The sequence below is a fragment of the Seriola lalandi genome, unplaced genomic scaffold (assembly GCF_002814215.2).
Source record: "Seriola lalandi dorsalis isolate HSWRI2012SDOR001 ecotype SW California unplaced genomic scaffold, Sedor1 jcf7180002054938, whole genome shotgun sequence".
NCBI classification, from domain to species: Eukaryota; Metazoa; Chordata; class Actinopteri; order Carangiformes; family Carangidae; genus Seriola; species Seriola lalandi.
This window is the reverse complement of record NW_019525490.1, coordinates 598,654-615,728: the sequence shown is the minus strand read 5'-3', so window position 1 is coordinate 615,728 and position 17,075 is coordinate 598,654. Positions and strand designations below refer to the sequence as shown.

The 17,075-nt window shown below is 36.9% G+C and overlaps 1 protein-coding gene across 1 annotated transcript; it reads right to left on the bottom strand.

The window, feature by feature from the left end:
- Positions 1–391: 391 nt before the first annotated feature.
- mccc2 (methylcrotonyl-CoA carboxylase subunit 2) lies at positions 392–15,273 on the bottom strand. The gene is made up of 17 exons (XM_023393560.2): positions 15,066–15,273; positions 13,083–13,149; positions 12,534–12,618; positions 12,041–12,142; positions 11,402–11,529; positions 10,963–11,075; positions 9,878–9,991; positions 9,637–9,701; positions 9,011–9,110; positions 8,812–8,907; positions 7,753–7,825; positions 7,572–7,648; positions 5,665–5,731; positions 5,080–5,236; positions 3,970–4,084; positions 2,379–2,464; positions 392–832 (listed from the first exon to the last, which is right to left on the bottom strand). The coding sequence occupies exons 1-17, from the start codon at positions 15,195–15,197 to the stop codon at positions 715–717; spliced, it is 1,695 nt and encodes a 564-aa protein (XP_023249328.1). The 5' UTR covers positions 15,198–15,273; the 3' UTR covers positions 392–714.
- Between the last annotated feature and the right edge of the window lie 1,802 nt (positions 15,274–17,075).

Genomic DNA, 17,075 nt, shown 5'->3' with positions numbered 1-17,075 from the left:
CAATAATAAAGATGAAAAGGAAACAAAAGTCTGGCATAGATGGTGTAATAAACCGACTAGTGTCTGAAGAGGAGAGATAAGTGTTCGTTACAGATAACCGCATTGAGCTCGGACATGTTCCAAAACCTTTACTTTGCTATGATTTCCGTCAAAACAGCTGCTCCGTCAATATGAGAACAACCACTGTGTGTTATCTGAAAAGCACTTAGCTTGGAAAATGTCAAGTGTTGATCTACCATCCCTCTGGACTTTAGCAAGTGAGATATTTATGGCTGAACAGTGCCCCCTTATGATCTTTTCTTTTCTTTTTTTTCCTCTGACATTCCTCTATCAGGAACTGTTAACACTTAGAAACAGTAATGATTCTGAATAAACAGATGACACATTTAAGTTCACATTTTCACATTTTTTAATTCACCATTTACAGTATTTGATAAAAAAAAAAAAACAACCATCAAAGGAAACAGTTTTTTAACTACAGTTGCATTTACACTGGTGTAGTAACAGTTAAGGCACAAACGTGACAGTGGAAAGGTCTCACAATAACTAATATGCAAGATTGTGTGATTCCACTCCTGTGATTTTAATTTTCCGTAGTGTTTTTTCTCTGTTTGTTATTCTTAATAATATCAGAAATAAAACTACAAAACCTAGAATAACTACAGTACATCTCTGGAAAGTCTGAGGTCTACACCTGTACAGGCCAAATGAACATTACATCCTGAACACTCCAAACCGTGTCTTCTTTGTTGGTGCATTCAGTGCTGCACTGATACTCAGTCCCAAAACCAGACGAGTATCAGCAGGATCAATAATCCCGTCATCCCACAGTCTGTAAAAAGCAAAGTGCATCACTTTATTAGAAGACACATTACACCTCATAAATTCATTAATTCATTAATTCATTCATTATGCTTCTTGAAGTACTTGTGCAGATCTATTATCAGCGACTTTAATCAAGTGGCAAGATGCTCCTTCATCTCCGAGCTTTAATAAACTTGTGGAGGTTTTTCTATCTTTTTCACATCTGCTTTTTTTCTGAGCTTGATTTTCCACCATCATCCAAGATCAAAGCAACGTTTTCTATTACCAGTTACCATGATTCTGATTCTTGTATACCATACTAATGGCTATAACACTGATTCTAATTATATGAAAATCTTGCACCCAATTATTTATTTTTTTCATTTTTGCAATTTTGAATGTAAGAAACAGCAGCGTCCTATTCTAAATTAGTGTATTACACACCAACAACCTGCTCACATACATTGGTTTTTACTTCTTTTTACAATTTCTCCATGTCATTAAAAGTCTATAGATGGCCACCAGGGCTGCAACTGACAATTATTTTCAATATCAATTAATCTGATTATTTTCACGATTAATGGAATAATTATTTAGTCCATAAAATTTCAAAAATAGTGAAATAAGCTCCTTGTAATTTCAGAGAATCCAAAGTGAACTCTTCAAAATGCTGGTTTTGATCAACAAAGACTCCAAAAACCAAATCTAGTTAATTGATTATAATAACAGACAAAGAAAAGCAGCAAATTCTCTCCCAATTTCTGGAACTTTTGATGGAAGAAATTACTGAAATAATGAATCATTTATCAAACTACTTGCCTATCTCTTTTTTTTTTTTTTTTGATCAAGTAATTGATTCATTGACTTTTATTGCAGCTCTAATGGCTAGCAAGCAATTGTTGTATGAATGAGTTCATGCATAATTGATTAAAATTAATTTGTTAAATGCTCACAGGTACCTTATCATTATTATTAGTCACTTTGATGGGGCCGTGATTACAACTATTTTCATCCTTCCTTTGTGTAAAACACATCAGTATCACCATTTCCTGTATTATCCATACAGCGGATGTCTTAATAGCTTATATTTATAGTGTCTGAATTGTCTCTCAGCATTGCAACATGTATACACAATTTCCCCCCATATGATTGCTTGTAAGAACTCTGCATCTGATACTTGCTCTGCTCACATACAGCATGAAAATAAACCACAGGATTTAATGAAAAGCAAAGATGGCCCATATTAACAGAACTGCAGGACATCTAATGGAGAAGAAATACACTTGAAACACATCACAGCATCACCCCTCTTGCATAAAGAGTCTTTCTTGTGGTTTTGTTCTTAGACGAGCAGGATCACGTATTGACGTATTGAAATGGTTTAAAAAATAAATTAGAAACCAATGCTGGTTGCCCGTCTTACTCCACCTTTGCCCAATATTATCATTCCATGGAGGACAGAACATTATGTGTAGGTGTCAAACTGCTATGACATACTGACTCCATAGTTAGAGCTTTTCAATGCCTCATTTCACCACACACAAAGGCATGAAGTAGGATGTCTCATGGTTTACCTGGCACTAGAATAGTATGGGCTGCCTTCCTCTTCAAACCGCCGCACTATTGGTTCCTTCATGGCAGCCTCTTGCTCTGCTGTGAACTGTGAATAAATCAGGAAAACAACAGAATTGATAGGTTTGCTAAAGGTAACTGAATGAAGGGGAAAAAAAGTTTACAATCATATCCATTTAAACACAGAGCAATAAGGACTTGTGCCAGTGGGATTTTTAAAGGTTGTAGAAGTGTATGAGGCGAATTCATTTGTCATGGCTGGCTTCCTTGGCTTGAAAATAATGAGTCAATCCTTGTGAAAATACTGAGTGTAATGAAAAATGTCTAGTGAATGCTGGGTTTTTCAGTGCTTCTAGTCTGCCCTTATTGATATAAATGGGGGAAAGAAAATATTACAAACACCTCTCAATATAAAGCAATACAATTCAACAGCAGCACAAACTACATCTTCCAAAATAGGCGTGAAGTTGAATCAACGCCTCTCTGAAATCTACACCTTTCTGAAATAGTTTAAACAAAAACTCATTTATTCATTCTGTCTGAAAATGATTCTTTAATTTTTTTCATTCAACCAGCAGCACAAAACCCAGAAATGTTGTTTTCCGTCATATAGAACATGTGGGATTTTTGCTTGAGTAAGGACTAAATCATTATTTTTGTTGATTCACTGATCGATTAACCAAATAATCATTGCAGCTCTAAACTGATTATTATAACCCTCATGAAGATATTATTTATTGCAAAACTCCCTATATATTTTAGAGTCAAAATCCCTCTAATTTTTCTTCCTTTTAACTTATCCATTAAAATGCAATATGGGTTGACAAACTACCTACTTCTATTTTTTTCAGTCCACCCTCATCCACTTCCTCCTACTCTAGGGTGCAGGAGGTGTGGGTGGTGGGAAACAGTCCCCTACAGCTCCATATCTTGATGCTGCATTCACTAAGCAACACCCATTTTTGAGCGATCCAATCAAATGAAAAGGATTAGATTTAAATCCCTCTCATGACTATGTCTTGTTCCACTCCCAAATATGTCACATTACAGAAAATAAAGATGTACTGGCAGAAGGAAACAAGTGACGGTACTTGTGTACTTCATGAATTTTGTTCTGAAAGGTGCTGCTGACTACATCTACAAAAACTGTTCATCAGAGGTCAATTGTGAAGACAAGTGGAACAAAAATAGTGAAAAAGAGTGTATTTGAAATGTACAAAAGAATTAACCCATAATTAGTTTTTGGCACCTTTTTACTCATTGTAATGCTTTATATTGTTAAACCATCTTTAAACACTGATTGAAACGCCTGCCATCAGGGTACTGAAATGAGGTGTCATTCTGAAGCTATTAATGCACTCTTAATACACCCATAAAAGCATACCTGCCACAGTTTAATTACATCTATTTGATGACTGCACTATTCATCACTTCACACCGTTATAATTTTAACCTTGTAGTAAGTGCCATGTCAAACCATTACTGAAAGAAAAGTGTCTTTCATAATGTTTATGCGTTTGGCAGCAAATCCACCAAAGCTAATTTAAGCCTTTCCAGTGAAGCGTAGATGGGATGAATAATGTGAATCATTACCTCCTTTCCTTCTCGCGCCCTCTGATCCTTAGTGATGGTGGCCAGGACAGTGGCTGCCTGCTCACCACCCATCACTGAGATGCGGGAATTTGGCCACATGTACAGGAATCGCGGGCTGCAAGAGGAGAAACAGAAAGTGTCAATTTGCTTATGATTAGAGAGCAACACTAGAGGTGAACAACTGATATGACCACAAAAAAATCAATCTGCAGTAATGAAGATCTAATACCAAATAACGACAACTACAGCAAAACATGACTCATTAGAGCATAGATTGGGAAAAGTACTATATTTAGGTAAACCAAAATACTTAACTCATTTGTGTTTTCACAAATGAATTTCACCAGTGAGTGATTGCCACTAGTTTTCTTAATTTATTTAAATTAATGGAAAACAAAAAGAAGCAAGAGCTGAGTGAGCCTGATGATCAATGTTTAATTTAATTCAGTCCTTCAATTTAACAATAGCTTGAACTAGCAAACTATTCACACAATATACAGTGTGTAATTTTTAGTGCCATGTGCTTTACAATGACATTTATGAGAAAAATCTGTAAGTCTTTTGTGGATCCAGAGGGAACTGCACAAAATCTGAAGAAGAACTCCCTCAGGTGAGATAATTTCAGACAGTGCCTGTTGGGCCTGAAGCAGAAAGTTTGAAAATAAAACAGATACCGTACAACAGTGAGTCAGTGGAGGACTCTTTAGTAAAGACCCTCACACTATCAACACCATCCAGTAACTCTCCTGTCTCATTGTTCCTGTAGAAGCACATTATCTAAAGCAAGGAGCCAGAATATTCTGACTGAAAACATGTTTTTGTGTTGAAATGATTCAAATGTGAAAGGCTCTTTACCTGCTGTTACAAAAGGTCACTTCCACCTAGATGTAAAAATCCAAGGGCACCTGACGCATTTTTTTTTTTTTTTTTTAACACAAACTCAACAGCAACGCACAGGACATTTTTTACACTTCAACTATGCACAAACAATTCAGACACAGCTAATGAGCCTCCTTTTTTGGGTAATAGGTCGTGGCCAGGTTTCCATTTTGTTCTTTCTGTGATGTTACAGGTGCTGTCACAGACCGCTCATTAACCTTTTTTGCATACCTGTAGGCTCTGCCACACATGCCGTAGTTTCCTGCGCCGTACGAGCCTCCAATGATAACAGTAATCTTGGGTACATTGGCACAGGCGACTGCAGTTACCATCTTGGCTCCATCTTTGGCAATTCCTCCTGCTTCATACTCTCTGCCCACCATGAAGCCTACGATGGAGATGGAGAAGGGAGATTGCAATTAAAAGTGGGTTGACTTAGCGAATGTGTGTGTTGTAATCTCGGGGGGGGAAGTCTGAGTGTGTTAAAAATAAATCATTAATGAGTAAAACAGAGAGACTGTTGAGAAAGATTTGTACATTGTGTCATATGATCTGATGATGATGTAAATGGTAAATTATGCAATTAATAACTTAGATTAATAATAATTACTTACTAAATACAGGGTTCATTAATCGTCTTAAATCCCATTACAAGCCACAATCTTTCTCATGCTTATTGAACTCCTTCAATAATAATTAACATCCTTGTTGTTACTTTAGGGTCAGGGGATAAGCTGATAGATCCACATAGAAAACAAACTAGAAAATCAAAACACCACAACAACAAAACTTCAGATGTTAAGAATTCCCACTAACCTGTTATGTTTTGTAGAAAAATAAGTGGAATGTTTCGCTGGCAACATAACTCGATGAAATGCGTCCCCTGAAAAGATACACATTGAATACATATTATTCAATGAACACAGAGGGAAAAAAAACACAGACATGTACTATGGCTACCTTGAAATAGTATAGTAATAGGATAGTAATGATTTATTTTTCTTCATATCTCAAAGAAATAACAAGAATATAAACTTTAAATGAACTACCAAAAGAAACAGCTGTGTGAATATGTAACAGAGAATATTTTGAAAGAACACAAGCGCACACACTGAACTGCTCGAGGTACTAGATGTGTATGGGCAATTGCGCACTGAAATTAGACTGTGTGCTTTTCTTGTTGAGATTGTGATTTCACAAATAGCTGGGAACAAAGACTTTTTGCCCAAAGCAATATCTTAAATTCCCCAAGTGATCAACTTGCTTGATATCTGGTGGCGACCAAATTGACAACTTCTTTGCGTTCATAAAACCGATTCTTCAAGGTGTGTGTCCCTCAATCAGTTTGCCTCACCTTAATCATCATCTTCATCTGAGACGAGCCGAGTCGGGAGAGAAACTTATCAGCTTGAGGGGGAGGTCATCTGGCTTCACACTGGCTTTTGTATTTGCTAGATTTTACTTTGAAATGAAGGAGCTGAATAGCCTTCAGTCTTGCCAGGAAAAACACAGAGCACAACACAAGGCTGCCAGGAGCGATTGCACAGGCAAACAAGCACAAAAGACTGTGCACTGCGTGGAGACACCTCATTTCCATATACTTTGTATTGCTGAATTACTCAGGTGTTTTCCTCATTTTGGCATTTAACTCTTCTGGCTTTCTTTCTATGAAACAGCCTGCCTTGCATTGCAAAGTGTAAACAGAAGTTGGAGACAATATGAAAGATGGATGCCTATTAGAAACTGTCACTTGGTGAAAAATGATCCATCAGTTTGCTCCCCAATGTGTGCGCAACGACAGAAATTTAATATTGTTCCTGTTACCTTTCTCTTTCACAAACACAGATACCTGGGGAAAATCTTTTAACAACAGTTAGTACAATAGAAGCCCACGCATGTCCTCAGTGATGACAGTGTGTCACAGAGACACATCTCCAAATGCAGGTGCTGTATTGATTTTTCTTGGATAGATTCTCTGAGCATGTCAGTGTCTGTTTGAAGCACTGTGTCAGTCTCTTTCAACAGTAATTACAATGATGAGATAACCAATGTTCATACTGTCACATTGAAAAAAAATGAATCAAAAGAAACCTCTCTTTCAGGTCAAGCTTGTAATCTAATTCAAGATGTATTTGGAAAAACTTATTAGTCTATAATCACAAATTTAGCTACTCGTCTTTCCTAAGGCTGTGTAAAGTGCAGCTTCTGTTCACGGTGGATTGGCTTGCAAATTAAGTGAATTATATTAAATGAAAATTATGATTGTCCTTTGTCCATGGTCTCTAAATGCTATGTTATTACAATGCCATTCATCAGCGTACTCATGAGATACCCCAGACAAGTGCAATTTGAGAGCTTATTGTATGAGAGAAACTCGGCGCCTCGACAGTGAGGGGTCAGCACAAACCATCTACGAACAGTAAAGCTCCCTCAAGAGAGAAATATTGGTATTCACTATTGTAAGCAGCAAATCTCTGTGAGGCACATAACCACCACAACGCTGACTCTTTTGAAAACCCACTATGACCATGAGACTTTTTACTTTTTACACTTAACAGTTGTTGCCTGGATGCAAACCTTGTTTGTGTTTGCTAGTTTACTGTGAGATAACACACCAACACTGTGGAGATACTGTGTGCAGACCTTAGATATCCATATTTATTCTTTAAAGAAAACACTCACTTCTACTGTAACAGTCATCTTTGGGTACAAAGGATATTTACCTTTTTTGCAGATTCTGAAAACAAGACTCCGTTGTTGCCAATGATTCCGACAGGGTAACCAAATATTCTTGAAAATCCTGGAGAGGCAGATATTGGAAGTCAAATGGAGAGGCGGGTAAACTCCAGAGGCCAAAAAAAAAACAAACATATTTCTGTGTTGAAGAAATGTTATTTCACATACCTGTGACAAGTGTGTCTCCATAAAAAGCCTTGAATTCGTCAAATTTACTGCCGTCTACAATTCTGGCGATGACCTGCAATCAAATTAAGACACTAAAGTTAGAAAAGCCAGTAATGTGTCAAACAAGTGGACTGGGTACAGAAAACAGAACAGAGGCCCACATCCATTCAATCCTACTGAAGATATAACTTTTTTTTAAAATGGGTCAGAAATATAGTTTCTTTCTTTTTCTTTTTAAATTCAAACACTGCTGGACACTGTAGGTTTTATCAAACTTTATTCCAACAGAAATAATCTGTGCATTTTTTGGTAACTACTTTCAGCCAGTGGCTTGGTGGTAGAAAGCAGTTAAAGTAACAGGATGGTCTGTTGATGTAACTACAACAGTGGAGGTATATGGCACTGAGATGTAGGTGTAGCCTATCAAGCTTTGGCTACACAGACACAGTCTTGTTAAGAGGATAAATTAATTGTTGGTTCCCTTTTCGTAAGAATTGTTAGATATATAATATCACAAGACTGTTTCTTTAAACAGTCTTTACTTGAGTGATTTAACATCAGTGATTTAAGGCCAGTCCGTGCTGAAAAGACTATTACAGTAGAAAAACTCCTGTAAAGAGGGAGCAGTCAGTTGATCTTGCATCCTAAATGGACTGCCAATACTGTTACACTGCACTACAAACACTTTGACCACTCTAGAGTCAGCAGTAATTCTTGCTCCCGGGTCTGCATCAGGAATCAAAGACACAGGCTTTAAACCAAAGATCATCTGGCAAGCACTGCCAGACAGAGCAAAAACAAAGTGACTGATGCCAGTTGCCCATTATTGACTCAGCTCCTGATGGAGGGACCTAACAGGTGAGTATTATTTAAAGTGCATTCTGAACTGTAAAAGACATGTTTGAGGATTTAAAATACCCTCGCATCCTTTAGTTGAAAAGACCTAGATTGGAGTGTAGCCATGTTCAAATCACTTGTGTAAATCTAAAGGCATATTTTTCTTTTTCTACAGCCTACAGATTTCTTCTGAAAAAAAGTACAGGAAACTGGACATCATACCTCTCTGACATCAAAGTTGCGTTTCAAGTTGTCTCCAACAATGCCATAGAGTTCATCTGCGGGGTAGAGAGGAGCTTCAGTTGGTTCTGTGGTGACCTGAAAAATATAAAAACAGACTCAATGTTAACAGAAAGTACAAACATGATAACTTGATGAATGATGAAATGTGACTGTTAATACTTATAATTACCGCACTGACCTCAATATTTTTCCTGTAGTTGAGGCTTCGCACTGTCTTTCTTGCCAGATGAAGCGCATGATTATCATCTAAAGCATAGTGATCTGTCACACCAGATTTTCTGTAAAATGAGCAACAAATCAATCACTGTGAAATTATTACAGCACATACATCGTTACTTACAATAATAACACTGATAGGAGCATGTGTTTCATCAACGCAAAAGAAATTAATGTTGATGCACACATTCTAATGCCTAAAGCGCTCTTAATAGAGATATATGAATTCATTTTTTTTTTTAAACTAGTTTAAATTCATAAATGTGAAGCAGTGACCATTCTTTTGTCACTTATTCTTCTGTGCCACAGACCTCCAAAATAAATACAGAGAGCTATGTAAAGTGAAAAACAAATACTGACTAGTGTTTGTGACTTTATACAATGCAGCCCATGCCCTGTGTCAACCAAGTCTGTAAATGGCACCAATGGAAAATATTTGTAAAAATAAGAAAAAAGAAAATAAAGGGCCTTGATTTAAGTTAAGGGATTTCAGGGTTATTGGTGGACCTTTATTGCACCTTAAAAACAGAAACATGGCTTCACAATCTCACACACATCATATCATGTAAGATGCTGTTAATTCCATACTTGCAGTGAAGATCAGCACCACCAAGGTCCTCTGCAGAAACCTCTTCTCCGGTGGCAGCTTTGACCTGTCAAAGCCAAGGCACAGACATTTTTAACAAAACTGAAACTACAAATAACAAATCCCTGCAGTCTGGCCTGGTAGCCTGGTATATGAACCTCCAATCTGCCTACTCTTCTACTTCGACTCTCTAAAATTCATCTTATCCTTACACAGTTTATCATAATGAAAAAATGAGCAAACCAGTGGAGGTCCTCCGAGGAAAATTGTTCCTTGCTTCCGCACAATGATGCTTTCATCTGCCATTGCAGGTACATACGCTCCTCCGGCCGTGCAGGAACCCATCACAACAGCAATCTGAAAGAACAAAGGAAAAAGAAAAAATCTAGTTACAGAACATTCACAACATTAAAAATGGACATACTGCATTGGCAAGACATTAAATCTGTGATACTAGATGAATGCAATACCAGTGAAATAATAATGATTAAATCTGTTTATTCTGAGAACAACTTAGCTTCAGGAGTTTGCAGCTTCACACTTGATTGAACCAGAAGGAACTCGGATTCAATTTTGACTCTGCACTGTATCATGGCCCTTTCCTTAAAAGCCCCTTTCAATGAAGATTTGAATTGTCAATGCCATTACCAAGACTGTTATGGGCAATAGCAAGTGGAATTTTAAATTCTAATACAGCAATCTAGTGGTAAATCTGGCAGTAACTCTAAATACGGCCAGTGGAAAAAAACCTTAAGAAAAAAGAACAGATGCCACAGAAGGAAAAACCTTGAACATGAATATGTTAATCACCTGGAGAGATGGTATTAGCATAAATTAATGGGCATTCTGTTTGGTGAAGTTGTATGAATATATTCTGCCGTGTTTATCACTACTGGGTCGACTGGAGAGATGTGAGAGCAAAACCTTTGCAAGATCCGACCTCTCACCAGCACCCACTGCATTCATCAGCTCTCACCCAGACAGCCTTGTTTTTGTTTTGTTTTTAAAACACAAGGCTGTCTCTTCTCCAACAGTCAACAGCAAGACGGATTTCAGTTATCCACAGACAATGGAAAATGAATAACCTACAACAGTGCAGTTCATTTAAATATACCGTCTCAGCTCTCCAATAAAAAGTCTCAGACGACCTTTTCAGCTTTAAAGAACTGCTTTATGAATCAAGGCAAGATTTTTAAAACACAACAACACGCTATAGTAAAAGACAGCGACCAAGAGGAGACAAGCGAAAGGAGCTTGAAGTCCCATCATGCTGCTGTAAGTGTGTTATGTGATCAACACATTAAATATAATGAGAACATAAGCATCACCTGTGATATTCCGTCTGAAGACAGCCTGGCCTGGTTGTAGAAGATGCGTCCAAAATGATCCCTATCTGGAAAGACATCAGCCTGTCTGGGCAGATTTGCTCCTCCAGAATCCACTGAAGAAGACAAGATCGTCGGGGTATTTAGACAACTCGCTGATTCATATTAACATCTGGCCCCTGGCTGTATTACAGATACTTTATCTCCCCTTATATGAACTGCAGCCTGCAACTCACTACCAGGACCTTCTGGGAAGTCTACTGACAAAAAAAAACTATCAGGATTTTCTTCACAGGGTCTTTTGACTTTGGAAGAAGAGACTTGGCTGATAGAGTCACAGAATTTAACAATAAATAAATAAAACTTTGAGTTAATTGTGGTGGTGAAAGTTAAAAAACTGTGTCTTGTTTCACCAAACCCTTGCAAATACATAAATACTCACCTAAGTAGATGCATGGCAAGTGGTTCTGCTGGGCTATTTCTTGTGCACGAAGGTGCTTCTTCACTGTAACTGGGTAGTATGTTCCCCCTTTGACTGTTGCATCATTTGCAACAACAACACATTCCACCCTAGGAAAAACAGAAAACACTCAAGTTTGACAGGTGCACCTTGATTAATCAAGTAAAAATTCTCTGGAAATTACAAGCTCCAAAGATTGAATAACATCCCATGTAATTATCATAAACTCATAAATGTGAGTATTTCGCAGCCAGTTTAGGCTCTTTTTTCTGCATTTCTAGGCAGAGAGAGTGGCTTAAAATCTAGTTTTATTTTATAGTTTGTTTCAGCAGAAATATCTGCTCTAATCAAACTTTGAATAAATTGAACATCTCACACTGTGACAGATTAACAAGTAGAAAGAAAGAAAAAGTAACACCTATTCAAAAAGACTGTTTCAATCAAAGTTTGATCTTCCTTATATCAAAACACGAAGATTAGATTAAAACGTTGTCTTTTTAATACATTTTGTGGCTTGGAGTCAGTGTGCAGGTGTCATTACTTTTTTCTTTCATTTAAACATCATCACACGTAAATGGGTATAATTACACCCCTACAGATTAACATGTGCATAGTCTTTACCCTGAGACCCGCCCAATCCCTGTAATTATTCCGCCCGCTGGGACCTCCTCTTTTCCATACAACTCATGTGCTGCAAACTGAGAGAATTCCAAAAAAGGGGTCCTGCAAGAAAACCAAATGAAACAGTTCATTAATAATATTAATACAGTTCATTTTGAAATGTAGAGGGGAAATGTACAGGCTTGCGTTCTAATATAACACCTATACGCTTGAGATGTTCAAAGTTTTGACAATGAAGCCATGATATATCTTTAGTAATGATAGATTACTTTAGGGGTCTACAGTAAACAGTAAGATGACAGCAATGCTATCATCCCCTACCTGTTCTCAGTGTACAGGTAAGTGTTCACAGCATCACACATTTGAACTATCTGCACTATGGTTTGTATAATGACATCAAACCACAGCACTGAATATTGTATGTATCTGGTTTCTCTGTATGACTCAACCATGAATTTTGACTCTGTCAAAAAGATGGAAATAGATGTACTACCCTGGATCCAGTAGTCTGTCTATACGCTCTCTAGGCAGGAGTTTCCCACGAGAAGTATGAAGTCTTCTGGCTTTTTCTCCCCCACCTGAATTAATAAAAATAAATAAACAATTTGGCAAAATTTTGAATAGTCTGGTGTTGATTTTGAACTGATTAGCATGAGTTCAACTACAAACCTACACAATTAAATTAAGATAAACATTTAGTACATCTGCACTACATAGCACTCTATTGTATCAACTGTCACGACACTCACTATAACTATATACTGTAATCTACTTAAGTTATATGCATTAACAGCACTGAAATATCTAGTTAACAAAAATGTCACTGGCAATGTGTGCACACAGTGTAAGAGCATATCTACTAATGGGCAGTGACTCAGTCAGTTTTACTGGAACAGATAAGGGTAAGTAAATGTGTTTTATCAACAATTTCATCAACCACATTGCCTGAACTCGGACACTAATTTGCGCTGTCGGTATTAAAACACAAAGTGACAAATTAAAGTTTGCTGTAGTGTGTACTCCATCATGTTCTCACACCTACCCAATTTAATCTTCTCTGTCCGGCTTTTCAGTTCATCAACAAGAACCTGCATTCGCTCATAATTCTCCTGAAAAACAAGAATAATATAAAGATAATTATTTTAGTTTGTTGTAGGATTTCATCTGATGACAATTTGTGGCAGACATATCACCACATGAAGAAACTGTTGCTACAGTTTAAGTTGGCAAGGCCTTGAAGGCACAAAACGAGGGACATTTCCCAAACACATCCGTTTTTATGTGTTACAACAGAAACACATAATTATTGAACAATCTAATCAAAATACCACTCAGCCCTAATAGTAACCTACCACAAAATCAGTTCCTCCAAATACAAACTAAGTAAGGCGACCACCTACTCGCCAACCACAATGATATATAATGATATTTAAGAGCAGTGCCTTTCACTGATAGCACTCATTTCTGCTTGTAGCACCCAATCATCATCTGAGATTGTTTCCCATTAGAAAATAGGAAAAGTTATGATTATGGAACAAACTGAATGGTTAAGGTCAGCTATTAGATAATTTGCAAAAGAGAAGTTTACTACACTCTCAACATTCATCATCTCTCATCTAATTACTTTTGTGAAGAGGAAATGAAAAAGGTCACGAAAATTGCTGCAATAACACTGATTTAATGTGTGAAACAATCACATAATAGACATGTTGTTAAGGCTGGTATATTTTTAAACAAGTCTCTCTCCAGGGTCCAAACACAGAAAATGTGTCTGTGGTGCCATCCAGTGACATTTTTTTGGTGTTGCATCAATGAGGGTGAACTGGTTGTAAGTGACTGAATGAGGACACAATGTACCATAGTTACATTAATTATGATTCAAATTATTAAATTATAACTTAAACCCAAGACTCTTATGTATTACAACCTCAAACAATAATACAAAGAAAACAGAATTTGCATTTTCTCTTAACTAGGCCTTAACTTTTACTATATTTTAATCATGTTTCAGTAATATGCAATGCTACTAAAACTTACTACTGAAAGCCTACTACTAAAAAACTATTATTTTCTCATGGGTGCCCAAACATTTGCATACAACTGTATTCAAACATGCATTTTCTATTACTGTATAAATGTTATATAGATACCCTCTCTATCTTAAGAAGAAATACATTCCCATTTACATAAAAAATAGAAAAAGTCATTTAATTGCTGTCTAGACTGGGAGAGCACACGGTTTCGCCCTGTTTGGATGATGAGGAAATAATGCTGCTTCAAGTTCAAATGATATTTAGCCTTTACATTGAGCTTAACATAGAGGGCAGAAAGTCCTATGGAAACAGCATATATTCAGTGGGTCAAGTCAAAATGAAATTCAAGTGTCTTTTTTAAAAGGCATGTTTTGTGTTCAGTGCAGAGTAGTCCCAGTTATGAAAAGTATCAACTGTAAAATATATGAGTATTTCAGAGGCATAGTTCATTCTAATAGGAAACCCCTCTAGAAATAACATTTTATCATTAAAAAAATATATATATTTTATCAATTTATTAATACATTTGGGTCGGCAAAAGTAATACATTTAATTGTTAAAATACGAATCATATCATTTATTGAGTTGATGGAATAAATAAGCAGCAGGACTATTGTGCATGTGGAGTAAAGGTTGTGTCTAACTGCTGGAAGCTACTAGCTGGAGGACAGGTCAATAGTAGAGCCACAGCTGTCTGGACAGTGAGATGATGTTGGCACTTGGCTAAGCACAATGAAAGCTCAGGGGTTTGACCTCTTGTAGCCCGTCAACTGGCAAGATTTAGCTTCTGCGTGGTTGAGGGACAAAGTAACTGTAGTTATAATGCTTATCGACATAAGTTGGCCTTAACGTTATGTCACACTTACCTGTCAGGTGAGTGTGAAATCACCAGCTCACCTAGTTGACTTTGAACAGTTAAAGTTGACATTAGCAACGAGTACATGTGTAACGTCACAGTTCGGCTAACTGACGTTAGCTGCATGCTAACCTACCTGATACTCAGAAGACTGTTTATCCGGCTGAGAGCCGAGCCGAGCGACTTTATCTGCGTAGTAAGGTCTTCTGCAAGCCAGAGGTAAACTCCGGCAACGAAGCAACCACGGTCTGACTGTTTGTAGAAGCATTTTGATGCTCACGTCTGACTAAACGTGAAATTTGCAACTGCTAGCTTGCTAGCAAACCTAGCAGTGATCTTCTTCTATGGTTAATGTTACTAGGAGTGAAGCTCCATTTCGCCGCCTGCTGTTTATATAAACTACCTACAGACACAAAGCATCTTCACAGATTGCAGAATATGTTTAGAAACTGCATTGTTATAGGCTAAGTTTTACTCAAGAAAGAAAGAAAATTGAACATTTTAAATTGAACATAAATAATAGATTAGTTAACAGTAGTTTAACATGCCTAAACTATAATATATATATATATATATAATTTACTCTAAAATTAAAGTGAGGATGCTTTCAAAATGTTTCTAGTTTCAAAAGAGTTTTTTTTAGCTTTCAACTGCAGTCCATTAATAAAGATCATAATTTGTGGTTAAAAGCTCTGGTATAGTAAATTGTCTACTATTCCCAAGGTCAAGAATGAACATTCACATTGTTTGTTTGGAGAAAAAAATAAATGTACTGTACATCAGCATTCATATATATGTCTGTCAATTACAATCAGTTGAGTGGCATATATAATCAATTATAAATTAACTGATCAAATAAAACCAAACTTATGTTTTTAAAGTGTTTATATTGTGAACTGTTGAGCAAAGATGCCAAGTAGAGAATCCTTATGAACGTCCAAGCTGCCACCATGTGGATTTGAGGAGCACTACACCTCGAAATCTGTGTGTGTGTGTGTGCGTGTGTGTGTGTGTGTGTGTGTGTGTGTGTGTGTGTGTGTGTGTGTGTGTCTGTTATTCTCCTTACAGTTCATTCTGGTTTCATTCTCACTAGCCAAAGATTTTGAGCATTCAATTTTAAAGGTATTAATACTGTACTGAGACTGTATGACTGAAAATATGACTGAACACTTGCATTTTCATTAAATATTTTTGCACATGGGCATTTCTAGTTGATGGCAAAGCAATCTTCACACAAATATATTTCATCACAGATGTCCCACAATGTGTAGACAGAAACATGCTAGATTAAAAGTGAAACCGATGCAGAGAAAAGGCCTCATCTCGCTCAGAAATGGGAACTAAAGTTGGTTTTAAGTGGGAATCAGAGTTAGCCTAAAAGCTTCAAAAAACATCCCTTCTGACCCGAGTGCTTTATTCAAGGTAGAGTACATTTGGCAGAGTATATACTGAAGAGCATTCAAACCAAGAGCTTTTAGTTCATTTAGTTTTAAGAGGCCTTTCTCCTCCAACGCTTCCACCCATTCTATCAGCATGCATAGAAATGTCCATGACCTCCACTCAAATGGCTGCTCCTGTTTTCTTAGGAAATATACAATCCTCCACTCTCTGTGTGAACTTAAACCCTCTCACTCATCCAGCTCTCTCTACTTTGCCGTGACCCTTGAACCCTTCTCACTGCCGCAGCGGTGAAGTGACAGAATAGATGTAGAGGCATGAAAAGCCTCTTAAAAGTAAAAAAAAAAAAAAAAAAAAAATATTTTGATGACTGGGAGTTGAGTGCAGGAAAGTGGTTGAATAGCACATGGGATGGATGAAAAAGAAAGAAAGAAAGAACAAGGTATCATGAAATTTATGGAAAACCATAGAGTCGGCCAAGTCTCTGGGAACATCATTCGATATCAGGGAGAATTACAAACACCATGCCAGATTGTATTTTTATTATTATAAAATAAAAGTGGATATAACAATAAAAATAATAATAAAAATAATATAAGTAATGTTTTAGAATCAGTTGCCAAACTCTGGTATTGTATCTGCACCGATATGAAAACGTTTCAAACAATATACCCAGCCCTAATTTTAAGATGCATTCAAGTTAAAGAGGCATTCCATCTATTCTGCACCTGATGGTGTACTTAAGTAT

What these genes read in the sequence shown, in the direction of transcription:
- mccc2 (XM_023393560.2), bottom strand. Translation starts at nt 15,197, where the DNA reads ATGCTTCTACAAACAGTCAGACCGTGGTTGCTTCGTTGCCGGAGTTTA. An exon ending in GCAACTTTGATGTCAGAGAG is followed by an intron (nt 7,826 to 8,811) that starts GTATGATGTCCA and finishes ATTTGATTGCAG; the next exon opens with GTCATCGCCAGAATTGTAGA. An exon ending in GGGCGCGAGAAGGAAAGGAG is followed by an intron (nt 2,465 to 3,969) that starts GTAATGATTCAC and finishes ATTTATTCACAG; the next exon opens with TTCACAGCAGAGCAAGAGGC.